Consider the following 15,676-nt stretch of genomic DNA (forward strand, 5'->3'; position numbering starts at 1 on the left):
GCTTGCTGTAAGTTGACTCAAAATAAACCCCTTTTGACTATCAGATAAACTGCGTGGAATTGCCTCCTTAATTGCCACTATAAACTGGTGCCAACATGTCCCTTCAGCCTGCCACACAACCTCCCCTGCACTGATGCCAAGTCCCTGGATGCCCCATATGGTAGAATGGTGTCCTGACTGTATTCCTCAAGACTCCCTGCAGATAGCATCCTACGGTGGGTCTCCCTGACCCATCCCAGAAGGGCCGTCCTGTGTCCCCACAGTGTCTCCCGTAGATAACTATCAGGGTCTGAGTTTGGCATCACACTGGAGAAGCCTTGAGCCACTCTGTCTAAAATGTTAAGAGAAATGCTCCCTTCTGACGTTAGTGACTTGGAAGCCACCCACAGACTTGGTGTCTAACTCATACACGGGTGACCGCAACTGTGGCCCTGGCCCTTGGGTGCCCACACATATGACTCTGAGGAAAGTCCCTGAGCTTGTGACGTCAGCTGGGATTGAGAAATGGAAGAAACAAACACTAATGGTGGCTGATGGGGTAGTTAGTGGCCACTGTGGCTGGAAAGTGCTAACAACACAATGCAATGAAGCACACATCCCACCTTGGGTGGCCACACCTCATGGCCTGGACTTTGCCTGACCCGGGTAGGCAAGTGAAGCAGGCCGTGCCCCGCAAGCCAGAGGTGCCAGGGCTTGCTCATTCACTTCCAGCCACAGCCACTGTGCCCAGGATGACCAGGGAGCTGCTGTACCTGCTGCTTCTGCTGGGGCTGGGACTCAGGTCCCAGGAGGCCCTACCGCCACCCTGTGAGAGGTAGGAGTTTGGGGAAGCTGAGTGTAGGAAGAAAGGCAGGGGTGGAAGGCTGGGATGAGAGCTACCCTCTGAGGGCCGGCCTCTCAGAGGACAAGGAAGGGGTAGGTCCTGTGCCAGACACCAAACTCACTGTGTCGGGGTGAGCCCAGAGCTGTTGACCACAGCCTGCCTTCTGTGCTGCTGGCCAGAGCTCACCACCCAAGCTTGGACTGAGCAGGGCTGTTCCCTCCATGGTTTTAGCAAACCTTTCCTAGCCTGGTGTGAGGGGAGTCTAGGACCTGTCAAGAACCCATGAGGTTCAGCCTGCCCTGCTGCTCCCTCTGTGCCCCGGGGCAAGTCAGACCTGTCCCCTGAGCCCCAGCTTCTGCCGGCAAATGCGCAGATGAGAGCACCATGCTGCCCCCTGGACATGGCACTGCTATTCCCTCTTCCACACGGACTCCCGCATCACCAGCTCTTGAAAGAAGGATAAAACCAGAGCCTAGGAGGGAGAAGAGCCAAGGGAAGCTGGGGAGCTAAGTAAGGACTAAACAGAGGTGATACAATGGAGGCATCTCAGAGGAGGCGATGGACAAACAGAATCCTGGAAGGAGCCACCTTTGGGGACAGCCAGGCACAGTATGCAGCGCAAAGGCTCCCAGGTGTCTATCAATGGTCACCAAGTCCCAGGAATCTGGGACAGAAGCAGGAACAGGCCATGAGGGGAAAGGAGACCAGTGTTCATGCTCTGGTGGCAGGACGGGGCGGGGCGGAGTCTATAAGGGGTGCCTTTTGAAGACGGAGTTGTGGAGACTTGTTGATGACCAATTGTGTAGCACAGAAGGAAAGGAAGGATCTGGAATAATTAGTAGGACTTCTTTGATCAGCAGTAGGCAGGATTTCAGAGTGGCTATGCGATCCAGTCTCTTGAGTCCTGTTAGGCTATTTACAGAGTGTGCACCAGAAGTGCCCACTGCTTGTCCCTGGCACATCAGGACTCTACTCGGACAGTCACGTGTGTGCTTATGGATGACAGCCATTGAAGGGACAGATGTAGAGGGCAGAGTCCAGGAGAGAAGGAACTCAACCTTCCAGCTGTCCTCTCCCAGGGCACGTGCACATGAAGTACTGCCAACCAGGAGGCTCCCCTGAGTCTCGGTGTTGTTGGGGTTTTTTTGGGGGGGGGGTTGTCTTCACAGTGACCTCTCCAGGTCTCCAAAGGTTAAACTGATATTGTGTGGCCTGTTGCCCCCACCATTATCCCAGCATTAGTCTAAGATACCCAGTGTGCTCCAAGCCCCATGTAAACGCTCACCAGGCGGCACATTCTGGTGTCTTTGCGCTGTTCTCTCAGGTGGCTTGGGGGCTTGGCGATGTGCAGGCGGGAACGAGTCTCTTGTGCAGTTAGAGCTTTTCTGCTATGAGGAAGGATCTGAATGGTCTTCCTCCTTGGTTCCTGGCAGGTTATCTCTAAGCCTTTGAAACTTCTCACATGATAGGACTGCCTTTGTTGCTCATCATGGGCCTTCATGGCTTATGAAAATAAGGCGACTTTGTGGCATGTGTGTCCCCAGGGAGCTCATGCTTCCAGGACAACTCAAGATGACAGCAACCACTCCAGAAACACAAGACTATGTTTAGAAACTTGGACCTTTGGGTCACAAGCCATCATTGGAGCTTCAGGAAAAGGAAGGTTTCTGAACATTGCATTCAATCACATGACTGGTGACTCAGTTAATTGTGCTCTTTATAATGAGACCCTGACCAAAACTCTAAATTCCAGACACTGGTGAGACTTTCTGGCTGGAGACACCGCAGGAGTTGGGAGGGTGAAGCGTCATGATTTCACAGTAAGGGACATCACAGTAGTTGGGAGTCTCCCTGCGCTCTCGTGTGGGTCTTCATTTGGCTCATCCTGATTGCTCCCAATAAGAAAAATATAACTAGCTGGGCGGTGGTGGTGCATGCCTTTAACCCCAGCACTCAGGAGTTTGAGGCCAGCCTGGTCTACAAAGCGAGTTCCAGGACAGCCAGGGTTACACAGAGAGACCCTGTCTCAAAAATAAAAGCAAAAGAAAAACACAATCACAGACATGATGATTTCCTGGGTTCTGGGTTCTAGCAAATAATGGATTCTGAGGAGACCATGGGAACCCCCACATTTATATACAGTACAAGTAGTATGAGAACCTTAAGCTTATGACTGTCCTCTTCATAAAGGAAGGGCTGATCCTTTAACCTTGTGTGTGGAATCTGCATGTCTCCAGGTGGCTTGTGCCAGAATTAAATTGCAATTGGTGTTAGTGTGTGATTTAGGAGAATGACGCCAACCCCTGAGGGGACTGTTTGGAAAAAGGAAGGACAAAAGGTCAGGTGATAGGCTGGAGAGATGGTACAGAGGCTAAACGCACTGGCTGCTCTTCCAGAGGTCCTGAGTTCAATTCCCAGCAACCACATGGTGGCTCCCAACCATCTATAATAGGATCTGATGCCTTCTTCTGGTGTGCAGGTTTATATGCAGAGCACTCATAATATATATAATATATGCCAGGTGATGAGAAAGTTTTCATTCTTGGGTGACCAGAGGGTTGCTTTGGTACTGAAGAATACTCATGCCAGCCTGGTCTACATAGTGTGTTCCAGAATAGCCAAGGCTACATAGAGAGATCTTGTCTCAAAAACAAACAGGAAAAAACAAACAAACAGAGTAGTTGTGCTGTGGTAAGTTAGCGGTGGGGGGTTTTGAGATGAGAGATTCAATTCCTAGGGAACGGACTCTGATAAATGAGGCAAAGGACACCAATAAGAAAAAGCAGGGGCTGGAGAGATGGCCAGTGTTTAAGAATACACACTGCGCTTTCAGAGGGTTGGAGTTCAGTTCCCGGCACCCACACCTGGCAGGCAGCTCACACCTGCTTAGAACTCCAGCTCCAAGTGACTCCTTGGGCACTTGCTCACACACACTTTCTTTCTTAAAAAAATCTTTTAGCCGGGCGGTGGTGGCACACGCCTTTAATCCCAGCACTCGGGAGGCAGAGCCAGGTGGATCTCTGTGAGTTCGAGGCCAGCCTGGGCTACCAAGTGAGTTCCAGGAAAGGCGCAAAGCTACACAGAGAAACCCTGTCTCGAAAAACAAAACAAAACAACAACAACAACAAAAAATCTTTTAAAAAATACAAGTATAGAAGTAGGGTGTGGGGGGTCGCTTCGCTGGGGCAGGGCGAAGTCCGGGGCTTGACCCCAGCACTGCATAAGCAAAGCCTGGTGGCAGCTACCTCTAATCCCGGCACTCGGGAGATGGAGAATTACAAACTCAACGTCAGTCTGAAGGTCATCCTCAGCTATTTAGCAAGCTGGAGGCCACCTTGGGCTACATGAGACCCCGTCTCAAAAATTAAACTTGTGAGATGGCTCAGTGAGTCTCACTGTGTAGCCCAGGCTGGCTTCCAACTCTCAATCCTCCTGCCTCACCCACTTGATTGTAGGCATACACCACCACTCCCAAAGGGATTGATCACCTTCTGTGGAGCAAAGATCAGGCCTTGGCACAGCAGCTTTTGATCACCTTCCCAGCACAATCTCTGATACTTTGGACTAGAGACTTTCTAGCTGGTAAGGTAATTAGTAGCTTACTATCAGATATTAGTTGAAATTTCCCCTAAAACTAAAGGGCATGAGATATTGTTGGCACCTGAAAGACTATGGCATCCTGGGAAATGTTGGAATAATGCTCTCAGAAACAGGGCTGTGCCCTATGGATGCCCTCAATGGACCCACAGTTTGTTTTATGAATGTCTGTTGCAAGGTGAACATGGAGTATGATGTTTTGATTGAAGAAAATAAGAAATCAACTCCATGGGCTGAATTGAGACTTTGCCATTGAGTTTGGGTTTCACCAACTCCTGAGCAGGGACTAATGGCCTGGCTCATAATGGTCAGGCAGAAAGATAATGGAAAAAACAATTACATTAACCTTAAAAGTTTGAGGATATAGCTCAGTTGGTAGACTACCTGTCTGTCATACAGGAAGTTGATAAATGGGGCAGGGTGGTCCATTCCTATAATCCCATTACTCAGGAGGTGGAAGCAGGAGGATCAGAAGTTCAAGATCACCCTTGGCTCCATATCTAGCTCAAGGCCACTCCAGGATGCATAAGACCCTGAATAGAGAAGGAGTAGGAGAATTGGAACAGGCAGTTAAGACATTTGTCATGTACAGCAGGGAACAGTGAAAGATAATAATCAAACGTCACTTCAGACACCAGTTATAAATGTGAGGGTCTTCAGGCTGCTTATAGTTTGAAGCAACTGGTTATAAATTGCAGGCCCTTGCGAACTTTTGCAGGAAGACGGATAGTCCCAGCTTCGTGTCCTCACTTGGGAACCACCCTGGCTTCTGGCATGTGTAGCCGCAGTCCTGCTCCTGGGACCACAGCATCAGGGAAGAGAGAGCAAGCTCAGAGGACAGGAAAACAGCTGGACCATTCCCTTCCCCCACAAGAAGAACTGGCTAGTCAGGTCCTCCCTACTTGATGTGAAAGACCGGCTTGCACACCTTCACACGTGTGTGCTCACACTCAGCATTCAGGGAGCTCTGAAGGACTGTCTGTTAGTACAGGCCTCTGCTTTTCTGGATGACTTAGAGAGCAAGTAGGGAGGACCTGACTAGCCAGTTCTTCTTGTGGGGGAAGGGAACGGTCCAGCTGTTTTCCTGTCCTCTGAGCTTGCTCTCTCTTCCCTGATGCTGTGGTCCCAGGAGCAGGACTGCGGCTACACGTGCCAGAAGCCAGGGTGGTTCCCAAGTGAGGACCCGAAGCTGGGACTATCCGTCTTCCTGCAAAAGTTCCCAAGGGCCTGCAATTTATAGCCAGTTGCTTCAAACTATAAGCAGCCTGAAGACCCTCACATTTATAACTGGCGTCTGAAGTGACGTTTGATTAGACTGTGCCCTAAACATGTGAAGCCTGATTAGTATCAGAACTGAATTGACTACTTCACAGCTATTCTGACCTTGGCCAAGAGTCTTTTTTGATTAAATAACTAATTAATTCATTTAATTTGTATTAATTAATTTTGGTTTTTTGAGACAGGATCTCTCTATGTAGCCTTGGCTGTCCTGGAACTCACTGTGTAAACCAGGTTGGCCTCAAACTCATAGAGATCCACCTGCCTTTGCCTCCCAAGTACTGGGATTAAAGACATGTACCACCACGCCTGGCCCATACTTTTATTTATTTATTATTTTATGTTTAGGAGTGTTACGCCTGCCTGTAAGCGCATCCCATGTGTGCAGTACCTGTGGAGGCCAGAAGAGGGCATCAGATACCCTGAAACTGCAGTCAGAGATAGTTGAGATTTGCCATGTGGGTGCTGGAAACTGAACCCAGGTCCTCTGCAAGAGCAGCAAATGCTCTTAAGTGCTGAGCCAATCTCTCCTGGCCGCTGGCCAAGACTCACAACAGCACCATCCTATGTATCTGGACATTTCCACTTAGCATAGAACTTACATAGAAGACACAGTGTTGGGATCAGTCAGACTATGACAGTATTTGAAAGAATTGATGAAGACTAATGGATTTCAAGAAGCAACCAATCTGGCCTAATAACCTCTGTGGGTGTGTTTTACACTAATTTGATAGCCCTCCTTGATCTATTGTCGTGCCTGAGAACCAACTTGGTGGAAGTACTTAGTTCAGAAAATACTGCAGGTCTTCTCAGGCCCGCCTGTTCCTTTGGCTCTCTGTCCAGGGGATGCTCTTGCTCCATCTCCCAGTGTATTTGATCATCAGTACCAGTGTCCCCATATGAGTCACTTACATTAGGCAGCTAGACTTACCAGCATGTCAGCACCCCACCATGTCACAGTGCCGTTCAGTTTCATTATAGATGACAAGTCTGTGAAAATCACAGAGAACTTTTCTGTGCCTCATCTATTTGCCAAATATGGTGTACAGGCATCACCGCTGGGGTGGGGGCTGTGTGTGTTCATTATTTTCTGAATTCTAGGTTGGTTGGGAACAAAGTCAGTCACCCTATCTCAGGACACAAGCTTGGACCAGATCTGGTTCCCATGGTGTGTTATTATATTACAGAGCCCAGGCCTTCCCAAGGGAGGGCACAAGTGGTCCTCGGAACAGTAGCTATCCTTCCCAGTGTCCCAAGGGGTGTGTCTTCTGCCCTTGGAGTAAGGGAGGTCAGAGTGCGTGCATATTGTAAGTCTCCAGAGAACATGGTAGAAGGCCATGAGATTGTCCCTTGTAGCTGGCAGCTGAGGCGGAGGGTGCTGCCCGTGACTACTTGGCCTCAATATTCATTAAATAACCAGGAGGCCGTGCTGGAGCAGTACGCTGCTGCCCATCCCCAGGGTTGGATCCAGGCATTATCTAGCATTATTCATGGACTTGGCCTGATCCTCCTCTTCACTTTTCCAACCTTTGTTCCCCTCCAGGGAGAGATCTCCTGCTCTAATTAATTAATCTTTTCCTCTGAATGCTTCTCTTCATTAAAAGTAAGTCCAGGCTGAGCTTAGTGGCACACGTTTGGAAATCTCAGCACCCAGGAGGCCGAGGCAAGAGAATCTAGAATTTGAGACCAACATGAGCTGCGCTGTAACAATCTATCTCATTTAAAAAAAAAAAAGCAGAGGCAGGTGGATCTGTGTGAGTTCAAGGCCAGCCTAGTTTGCACGGTGAGACCCTGTCTCAAGAATAAACACAGAAAATGACTAGAAACTAGAGAGGTGGCTCATCAGTTAAGAGCACTTCCAGGGAACTTCGGTTCAACTCCCAACATGTCCATAGCCTCTGGGGACTGTATCCTTCCCCACACTCTTTCTTCTTTTTTTAATTAAAAAATTGCATGTGTATGTGTGTGGGCATGTGCATGTGAGTGCAGTGTCCTTAGAAGCCAGCAGAGGGCGTCAGATCCCCTGGGTTACAAGAGGTTGTGAACTACTTGCAGAGGATACTGGGAACTGAATTCAAGTCCTCAGCATCACCAGAATGTGCTCTTAACTGCTGGTCCGTCTCTCCAGCCCCCTCCCCCTCATCTCTCTCCCCCCCCCCCCCCTCTCTCTCTCTCTCTCTCTCTCTCTCCCTCTCTCTCTTTCGAGTCTCGCTCTGTAACCCAGACTGGCCTCAGACTCCCGTCAGTCCTCCTGCCTCAGTGCTGGGTTTGCAGGAGTAAGCCACCACAAATAGTTACAAGAAGCACACCCTAGTGTTTGTTCTACACTGGCACAGAGCTTTTCTGTCCCCAGACAGAACTTTATAGAGTTCCGAGCAGTTTCATTCACATCCAAGTCTGCACATCTGCTTTCATGACCCCCTTTAATATCTACAGCGATTTCTGGAAAGTGATTTAATAGTTCAGTTTGTCACTGCCCATCTGCCAGCCATTTGCTGTGCCCTATGAATCATTAAAACCTACCCATAAAGACTTTTTAAAAGAAAAATTGTGTGTGTGTAGGGAGGTGTGTGTGTGTGTGTGTGTGTGTGTGTGTGTGTGTGTGTGTGTATGTAGGGAGGGAGGGAGGTGTGGGGAGGAAGGAGGTGTGTGTGTGTGTGTGTGTGTGTAGGGAGGGAGGGAGGGAGGTGTGGGGAGGAAGGAGGTGTGTGTGTGTGTGTGTAGGGGAGTGTGTGTGTGTGTACATACCCCTCTGCATCTACATGTGTGAGACCAGAGACTGATGGCTGATGTCTTCCTTTTAGGCATAGGGACTTTTACCACTCAATTTTGCCATTACCGTGAGGAAAGCAGCACAGACCATGCCAGTAACTGTTCTTACCTCCCCAAACCACCTATCAGCAGAGGACATGGCCTTCCAGAAGGACCCTGTGTACACTCCTAAGCCCAGTAACTTTCTGTGGGTCATAGAGAGTTGTTCACAGGACAAGCTTCTCCAGGGCTGTCTAAAGATGGCCCCGGGGAGGGGGCTGGGGAGATGGCTCAGAGGTTAAGAGCACTGGCTGCTCTTGCAGAGGTCCTGAGTTCAATTCCCAGCAACCACATGGTGGCTCACAACCATCTATAATGAGATCTGATGCCCTCTTCTGGCATGCAGGTGTACATGCAGGCAGAACATTGTATACATAATAAATAAATTAAAAAAAAAAAAAAAAAAAAAAAAAAGATGGCCCCGGGGAAAGGAAGCTGCCTGCTCATAGATGCAATAGGCACCTCCCTGAATCCCCAAGCCATGTGCTCTGGAACAAATGATTGCCTCATAGAAAGGGTTTTGAGGGGGACTGCCTACTCCTTCTCCTTCTTCTTTTCACAGGGTTCCACTGTGCAGCCCCATCTGTCCTAGATCTCTCTCTGTGGACCAGGCTGGCCTCAAACTCAGAGATCTGCCTGCCTCTGCCTCCCAAGTTCTGGGATTAAAGGTGTGTGCCACCATACCAAGCTTGGAGAAGATTTATTAAGGCATTTCCACAGCCAGGCCTGGAGACACATGGCTTTAATCCCAGTACTGGGGAGGCAGGGGCAGGCGGGTCTCTGATTTGGAGGCCAGCCTGGGCTACATACCGAATTCCAGGACAGCCAGGGCCACATGAGGAAGATGGTGTTGTTGTTTTCCCCCACACCCCAGCCCCATTTACTGACCACTACCACCCAACTCTCTCTGCAGCCAGATATACTGCCATGGGGAGCTCCTTCACCAAGTTCAGATGGCAAAGCTCTACCAAGATGACAAGCAGTTTGTGGATATGCCGCTGACCACATCACCAGGTAAAATCACCTTGTCTTCTCCTGAACCTTCTACCTACTGTAGGCAGATGTGGGAGCAGCATAAGCTTCCCTGATCAGGATGTGTCTCGGGGTACCCCACTGACCACTCGATGTCTCCTGCTCTCCAGAGGAAGTCCTGCAGAGATTCAGTGAGCTGGCCATGGCATACAACCACAGCATCCCCAGGGAACAGCTTCAGGAGTTTGTCCAGAGTTACTTCCAGCCCGTGGGACAGGAGCTGCAGTCCTGGATCCCAGAAGACTGGAAAGACAGGTACCACTCTGGAGAGAAGACAGGGACAGGGTCCCTCTCTTGGGGCTGCCTCCATGAACCCTGTGGGGTCATCTTTTCTAGCCCTCAGTTCCTGCAAAAGATCTCAGATGCCAAGCTGCATGCCTGGGCGGAGCAACTGCACCAGATCTGGAAAAAGCTGGGAAAGAAGGTATCAGTGGCCTGGGCCTGCTTCATGGCCTGGCTAACTGCTCCGGGGATGGGACAGAGCCTGTTGACCCACAATACCTGAGAGCACAGATATTTCCTAAGAACACAGCCCACATCGCTGACCCCTAAATAGAATCCTTATAGAAAGCTTAAAGGGAACATCTGCTTCTAACCCCTCACACCCTCCAGGGAATCATCCATGCCAACCAAGCTAGTCCTGCTACCCGTGGGCTGCCCAATGCTGCCCCCTGCAGCCTGGAGGAGCATGGCAGAGGTTCATGCCCTCTGCCTCCCTGCCTTCTTGAGCTTTAGGAACAGCCCCAGTCCCAAGAACAGTCATTTGGGCTGCATGTGGCCAACCTGTGTTCAGCCCAGTGCTGAGGGCCTCTCTTTCCTGCCCGGTTGGTCTGCCCTAAGACTGCCCAGGACCAGCCAGTCCAGTAGGTCCATACCTGATCCCCATTCTGCTGCTTGCTGACAGTGATCGAGGCAGGTTGAGCTCCCTGCTAACACACTTAGACCTGGCAGAAACAGGCCAAAGAAGGACCCGAGGGTCCCCGTGCCGGTCCTCAATACTCCCGATCTCCTCAACTGCCCCTGGGGAAAGAGCATGGGTTTCATTATTCGAGAAGGACTGGGAGAGAGTGTTCCACCTTCTTTGGCTTCAAGTGGCAGCAGGGATGTGGGGGTGGGGGGACCTCTACTAGCATCACCTCATCTGGGTCACCACAAAGGATACTGCCAGTGGTCGCGTGCCTGATGCCATGTGCAGTGGCCGGGCCTCAGCATACCATCAAGTTGAGCCAGGACCCCAGAGGCTGGCAGGTGCAGAGTGAGGACTCTAAGACTCCAGAAGCTGGCCTGGGCTACACGGCACGGCAGAAGGGAGGAGAGAACCAGCCTCCCCAGGGCTGCCAGGCCCTCGGCCCCCACCCTCCACAGCAGCCACCCTCAGGCTGATGCTGGGCTCCCCTCTCCCCCGTTTCTTGACTCCAGATGAAGCCAGAACTTCTCACCCACCCCGAGAGGTTCTCCCTGATCTACTCAGAACACCCCTTCATTGTGCCTGGAGGGCGTTTCGTCGAATTCTACTACTGGTGAGTGTCCACGCCCGAGAGGCTAGGAAACGCTCATGGAGGCTGGCAGAACCATGTGGTGGCGAACCCAGGGCCAGCACCCTCCAACATGGGAGTGAAGGGCAGAGGGGGAAGGCTGGGTGATGTCTGCCTACTCCTTCCATCAGGGACTCCTACTGGGTGATGGAAGGTCTGCTTCTCTCCGAGATGGCCTCAACGGTGAAGGGCATGCTACAGAACTTTCTGGATCTGGTGAAGACGTAAGAAAGAATCATAGGCAGGGAGCTGGGCTTGCCTTGCTGGTGGGCCAGGGAGTATCTAAGCGGAGTCCCTCTTGGCAGCTACGGACATATCCCCAATGGTGGACGTGTGTATTACCTGCAACGGAGCCAACCCCCACTCCTGACTCTCATGATGGAGCTATACGTGACTCACACCCAGGATGTCAGCTTCCTGCAGTGGGTACCCTGCCCATGCTGGCCTGCTGGCATATCCTATGCTGGAGACTCCTCAGGGCCAAGGGCAGTGGCTATGTACATGGTCTGAGATGTTGCTTGCCCCACCCAGGGAGAATATCGGAACCCTAGCCTCGGAACTGGACTTCTGGGCTGTGAACAGAACTGTCTCTGTGAGCTCAGGAGGGCAAAACTATGCCTTGAACCGTTACTATGTCCCTTATGGGGGACCCAGGTGAGAAACTGGCCTGCCATCAGCCCCTTGTCTGCTCACTCTCATGGGAGCCATCTCTGTGGACCTAGAGCTGGAGGGGGTGACTAAACTTATCGGATGCGACCCTGAGAGCCTTAGGTCCCCTTATGCTGTGTGTGTCAGGGGGGCGGGGGGCTGAGTTAAGATGACCGAGCCTTCTGGTTGAGCCGAGTGGCTTAGTACCTACTGATGCCACGCCATTGTCCTCCTCTTCGCTAGGCCAGAGTCCTACAGCAAGGATGAGGAGCTGGCGAACACTGTGCCAGAAGGTAAACAGGAAGAGGAGGAGGAGGAGGAAGGGCTGATGGGAGGGGGTTGAGCCTCCGCACATTTCTGGCTTTGATCTGTGGCTGCTTGCCCCTCTAGTCAGTTCTGGCCTGGGGTTGCTATTCTGTCCTTACAGGGGACCGAGAGACTCTGTGGACTGAGCTTAAGGCTGGGGCTGAGTCTGGCTGGGACTTCTCTTCACGCTGGCTTGTCGGAGGCCCAAACCCGGATTTGCTTAGCAGCATCCGAACCAGCAAAATGGTACCTGTCGACCTGAACGCTTTCCTGTGCCAAGCAGAGGAACTGATGAGTAACTTCTACTCTAGACTAGGTGAGTACCCCATGAGAGGAGACAGTCCAGTGTGGGCTCCTGCACCAGCCTTGGCCATGGAACTGGAGGGAGAGCTCCCCAGCCAGTTCGAGCCTTCACCTTGACAGAGGCATTGACAGAAGACAAGGTCTCAGGAGCCCGCCCTTGGCTTCACACCCCCCGTCCCTTTTGCTCTATGAGGACCTCTAGGGCCAGTGAGGGGACACTCTGGTGCATACATCAGATCTCTCCATTCCCCAAAGCTTTCCTTAGCTCCTTCAGAGCAAGAGTCGTCAGAATGATGAACTTGGGAGACAGATCAGCAAGTCCCTGTGAGCTGGGCAGGGCCATTAGTTCAAGGAGCCATGGATTCTAGTGGGCACTGGGGAATCACCGTCCTGGTCCCTAGGATTCTTAGCCTGTGTGGACACCTGCTGTGGATGATTGATTGATAAATAAAACACTGATTGGCCATTAGCTCAGGCCCGGAGAGAAAAACTCTAGCTACAGGTACCACGTATGGAAGAGGGCAAGATAAAGACATCTAAAGCCAGGGACGCAAGGGCAGTGCCCAGGTTCCTGCCTGGTGAGACTAAAGGCAGTGTGCCACACAGGGAACGACACCCAGGCCACAAAGTACAGAAACCTGCGGTCCCAGCGCTTGGCCGCCATGGAGGCCGTCCTGTGGGACGAACAGAAGGGAGCCTGGTTCGACTATGACTTGGAAAAAGGGAAGAAGAACCTGGAGTTTTACCCCTCCAACCTCACCCCACTCTGGGCTGGCTGCTTCTCAGACCCTAGCGTCATTGACAAGGCTCTGAAATACCTGGAGGTGAGGGGACTGGGGGCGGGTCTGGCATCCTGGAGGCAGGACCCTCCCTTCCCTGGGGGCGGTGCCTGTCTCAGCCCGCAAGTCTCCCTGAGGCCACCGGGAGCAGCCGTGAGGCAGGAAGAGAAGGGTCAGGAGGGGCGGATCTGCCTTCCCTGGGGGCCCAGTGTCCTTGGCTCTGGCTTCGGCCACCACCCACAGTCACATCAATGCCTGGAACCTTCTAGGACAGCCAGATCTTGACCTACCAGAATGGGATCCCGACTTCTCTTCGCAACACAGGCCAGCAGTGGGATTTCCCCAATGCCTGGGCCCCCCTGCAGGACCTGGTCATCAGAGGTAGGAAAGCAGGCAGCTGGTAGGCCCAGCCCGCCTCTCCTTCCCTCCAATCCCAGGCCCTGGATTAAGAACATGTGAGTCCATAGGTCCAGAAAGGAGATCTGAGGGCCTAGACCCCCTTCCTGCCTTGGGAAGAGAAAGGCCCAGGCTTCTGTTCTGCCCAGGATGGGTTCTCTGAATATTCAGGCCTTGTCTGGGGTGGGGTCTTAGGTTTGGCCAAGTCAGCTTCCCCACGGACTCAGGAGGTGGCTTTCCAGCTCGCCCAGAACTGGATCAGAACCAACTTCAAAGTCTACTCCCAAACGTCAGCGATGTATGAGAAGGTGAGCAGCTGGCCGGGGGTAAGCCTGTCTCATGGGTCTCCTTCCATGACACAACGAATGCATCAGGCATTGCCAGGCCTAAGACAGCCGATACAGTGCGGCCCCCAGTGGCCATTCTTGGGCACTGCAGGGGCCTGAGCAGCAGCCTGGTGCAGACTTGTGTTCCTTCAGGGGGGGTTGTCCCTATAGCTAGGGTGGTTGGCTTGGGGGCAGTACCCACCTCTCACTCGGGCTTTTGTCCCTAGTATGACATGAGCAACGGTGGACATCCAGGTGGAGGAGGGGAGTATGGGGTTCAGGTGAGCAGCTAGCGTAAGCTGGTCAACCCCGTTACAGGCAACTCCTGGGATCTGCTGTTCCCCAGAACATGTATGTCCCCTTAGGTCTGAGACGCTCAGTAAGTGAGCCCATGAGGGGAGATTCTGAATGGTAATCACCTGTGCCCCTGAGGCCACAATCATTGGGAAGGGGGGGATCCCCAAAACAGGTCTTGGGGGCCTCAGTGATCTGGCCTCTCTCCAGGAAGGATTTGGTTGGACCAACGGTGTGGCTCTGGTGCTTCTGGACCGCTATGGTGACCAGCTGACTTCAGGGACCCAGTTGGCTTCCCTGGGACTCCACTCCCTGGTAGCTACCCTTCTTGTCAGCCTTCTGCTATGGTGACCACAAGGAACAAGAATGGCCTCACTGTGGGAACTTCCTCCACTGGCTCCACCCCTGCCTTCTCCGGCCTCACACCCCCACCTCCCAGCTGTCCTGTTCACAGTGCACCGGGACAAGAAGGGATCAGGAGGTCAAGACGGGGGACGGGATTCCCTCCGGTAGCCTGCACTAGGGTGGAAAGCCCTACTCTTGGGAAAATGGAATCCAAATGCCTGAAACACCCCACTGGGTACCACATACAACCTGGACTTCCACACACACGTACATAGTCAAAATGCTTTTTATTATTGTTCTGCTGAAATGCTTACAAATACTGCAAAACACCCAGCCAGGCCCAGCAACCAAGGGTCCAGTGCTGGGAAGGGCAGGGAAGGTGGCTTAGTGTTAAGGCGCAAAGGCTGAAGCCAGCCAGCTGAAGACTTGATCCCCACTCTTTTCCCATCATCCTTGGGAAACTGAGGGGAGGGGACCACAGCTCAGGGCCTCTGCTTCCGCCCTCCCCACCCACAGCTCAGGCTTCCTTCTGGACGCCCTCCTTCCTCGCTGGGAGCTAATCCCGTCAGAACGGGAGGACAGAATCTTAGCCTCCTCTCCCTCAGTACTGCCGTTCCTCTGGTCTGGGATCCCCCAACACCATCCCTTCTGGCTCTAAGCAAGGCACGGTGGAAGGAGAGGGCTGGACTGGGGGGCTTAAGACCAACGCAGCAGGGGGCGGTGTGTCCTCCTGCCACGTGACACGCCCCCAGGCCTGGGGTGGAGAGATGATGGCACGTACCTTCACGTGGCCCACAGCCGAAGCAGTGGGCTGAGCCACAGAGTGGCCCGTGACAATTAGTGTGTAACCATGGTGATGAAGCAGTCACCATGGGGGCCATGGTGATGGGTCTGCAACAGGAGGATGGGGCTGGACCTCCAGGATGACACCTGAGGTCTCTGGTCCTTGAGCAAAGTGGTGAAAGGATGGAGAGGTGGGAGAATGAGGAGGCAGAACGGGGCTGGGGAGTGCAGGCCTGAGTTGTTCTCCAACTCCACACCACGTGGCTCTGCTCAGTACCCCCCAGGCCCCTGCACAGGGGTGAGATGAGAAGGGGATCTTTGGCAGATTCTGGTACCATAATTTGTCCTTTACAAAGACAAAACAAGCTGGGGTCAGCGAGTGCCAGGACAGAGGTGAGCGGCCAGCTCTGCGACTCCTCT

The 15,676-nt window shown here is 52.5% G+C and overlaps 1 protein-coding gene across 2 annotated transcripts; it reads left to right on the top strand.

Annotated features, from left to right (window-relative positions):
* Positions 1–728: 728 nt before the first annotated feature.
* Positions 729–14,896, top strand: Treh (trehalase). Of its 2 annotated transcripts, XM_059267729.1 has the most exons (15): positions 729–814; positions 9,423–9,523; positions 9,652–9,796; positions 9,878–9,965; positions 10,961–11,061; positions 11,208–11,300; positions 11,382–11,498; positions 11,608–11,730; positions 11,968–12,017; positions 12,152–12,346; positions 12,940–13,157; positions 13,382–13,493; positions 13,704–13,816; positions 14,062–14,115; positions 14,339–14,896. In XM_059267729.1, the coding sequence occupies exons 1-15, from the start codon at positions 732–734 to the stop codon at positions 14,477–14,479; spliced, it is 1,734 nt and encodes a 577-aa protein (XP_059123712.1). In that variant the 5' UTR covers positions 729–731; the 3' UTR covers positions 14,480–14,896. The 2 variants fall into 2 exon arrangements, with proteins under 2 accessions (XP_059123712.1, XP_059123713.1); XM_059267730.1 differs by lacking the exon at positions 11,208–11,300.
* Positions 14,897–15,676: the final 780 nt, after the last annotated feature.

The sequence above is a fragment of the Peromyscus eremicus genome, chromosome 7 (genome assembly GCF_949786415.1).
Source record: "Peromyscus eremicus chromosome 7, PerEre_H2_v1, whole genome shotgun sequence".
Classification (NCBI taxonomy): Eukaryota; Metazoa; Chordata; class Mammalia; order Rodentia; family Cricetidae; genus Peromyscus; species Peromyscus eremicus.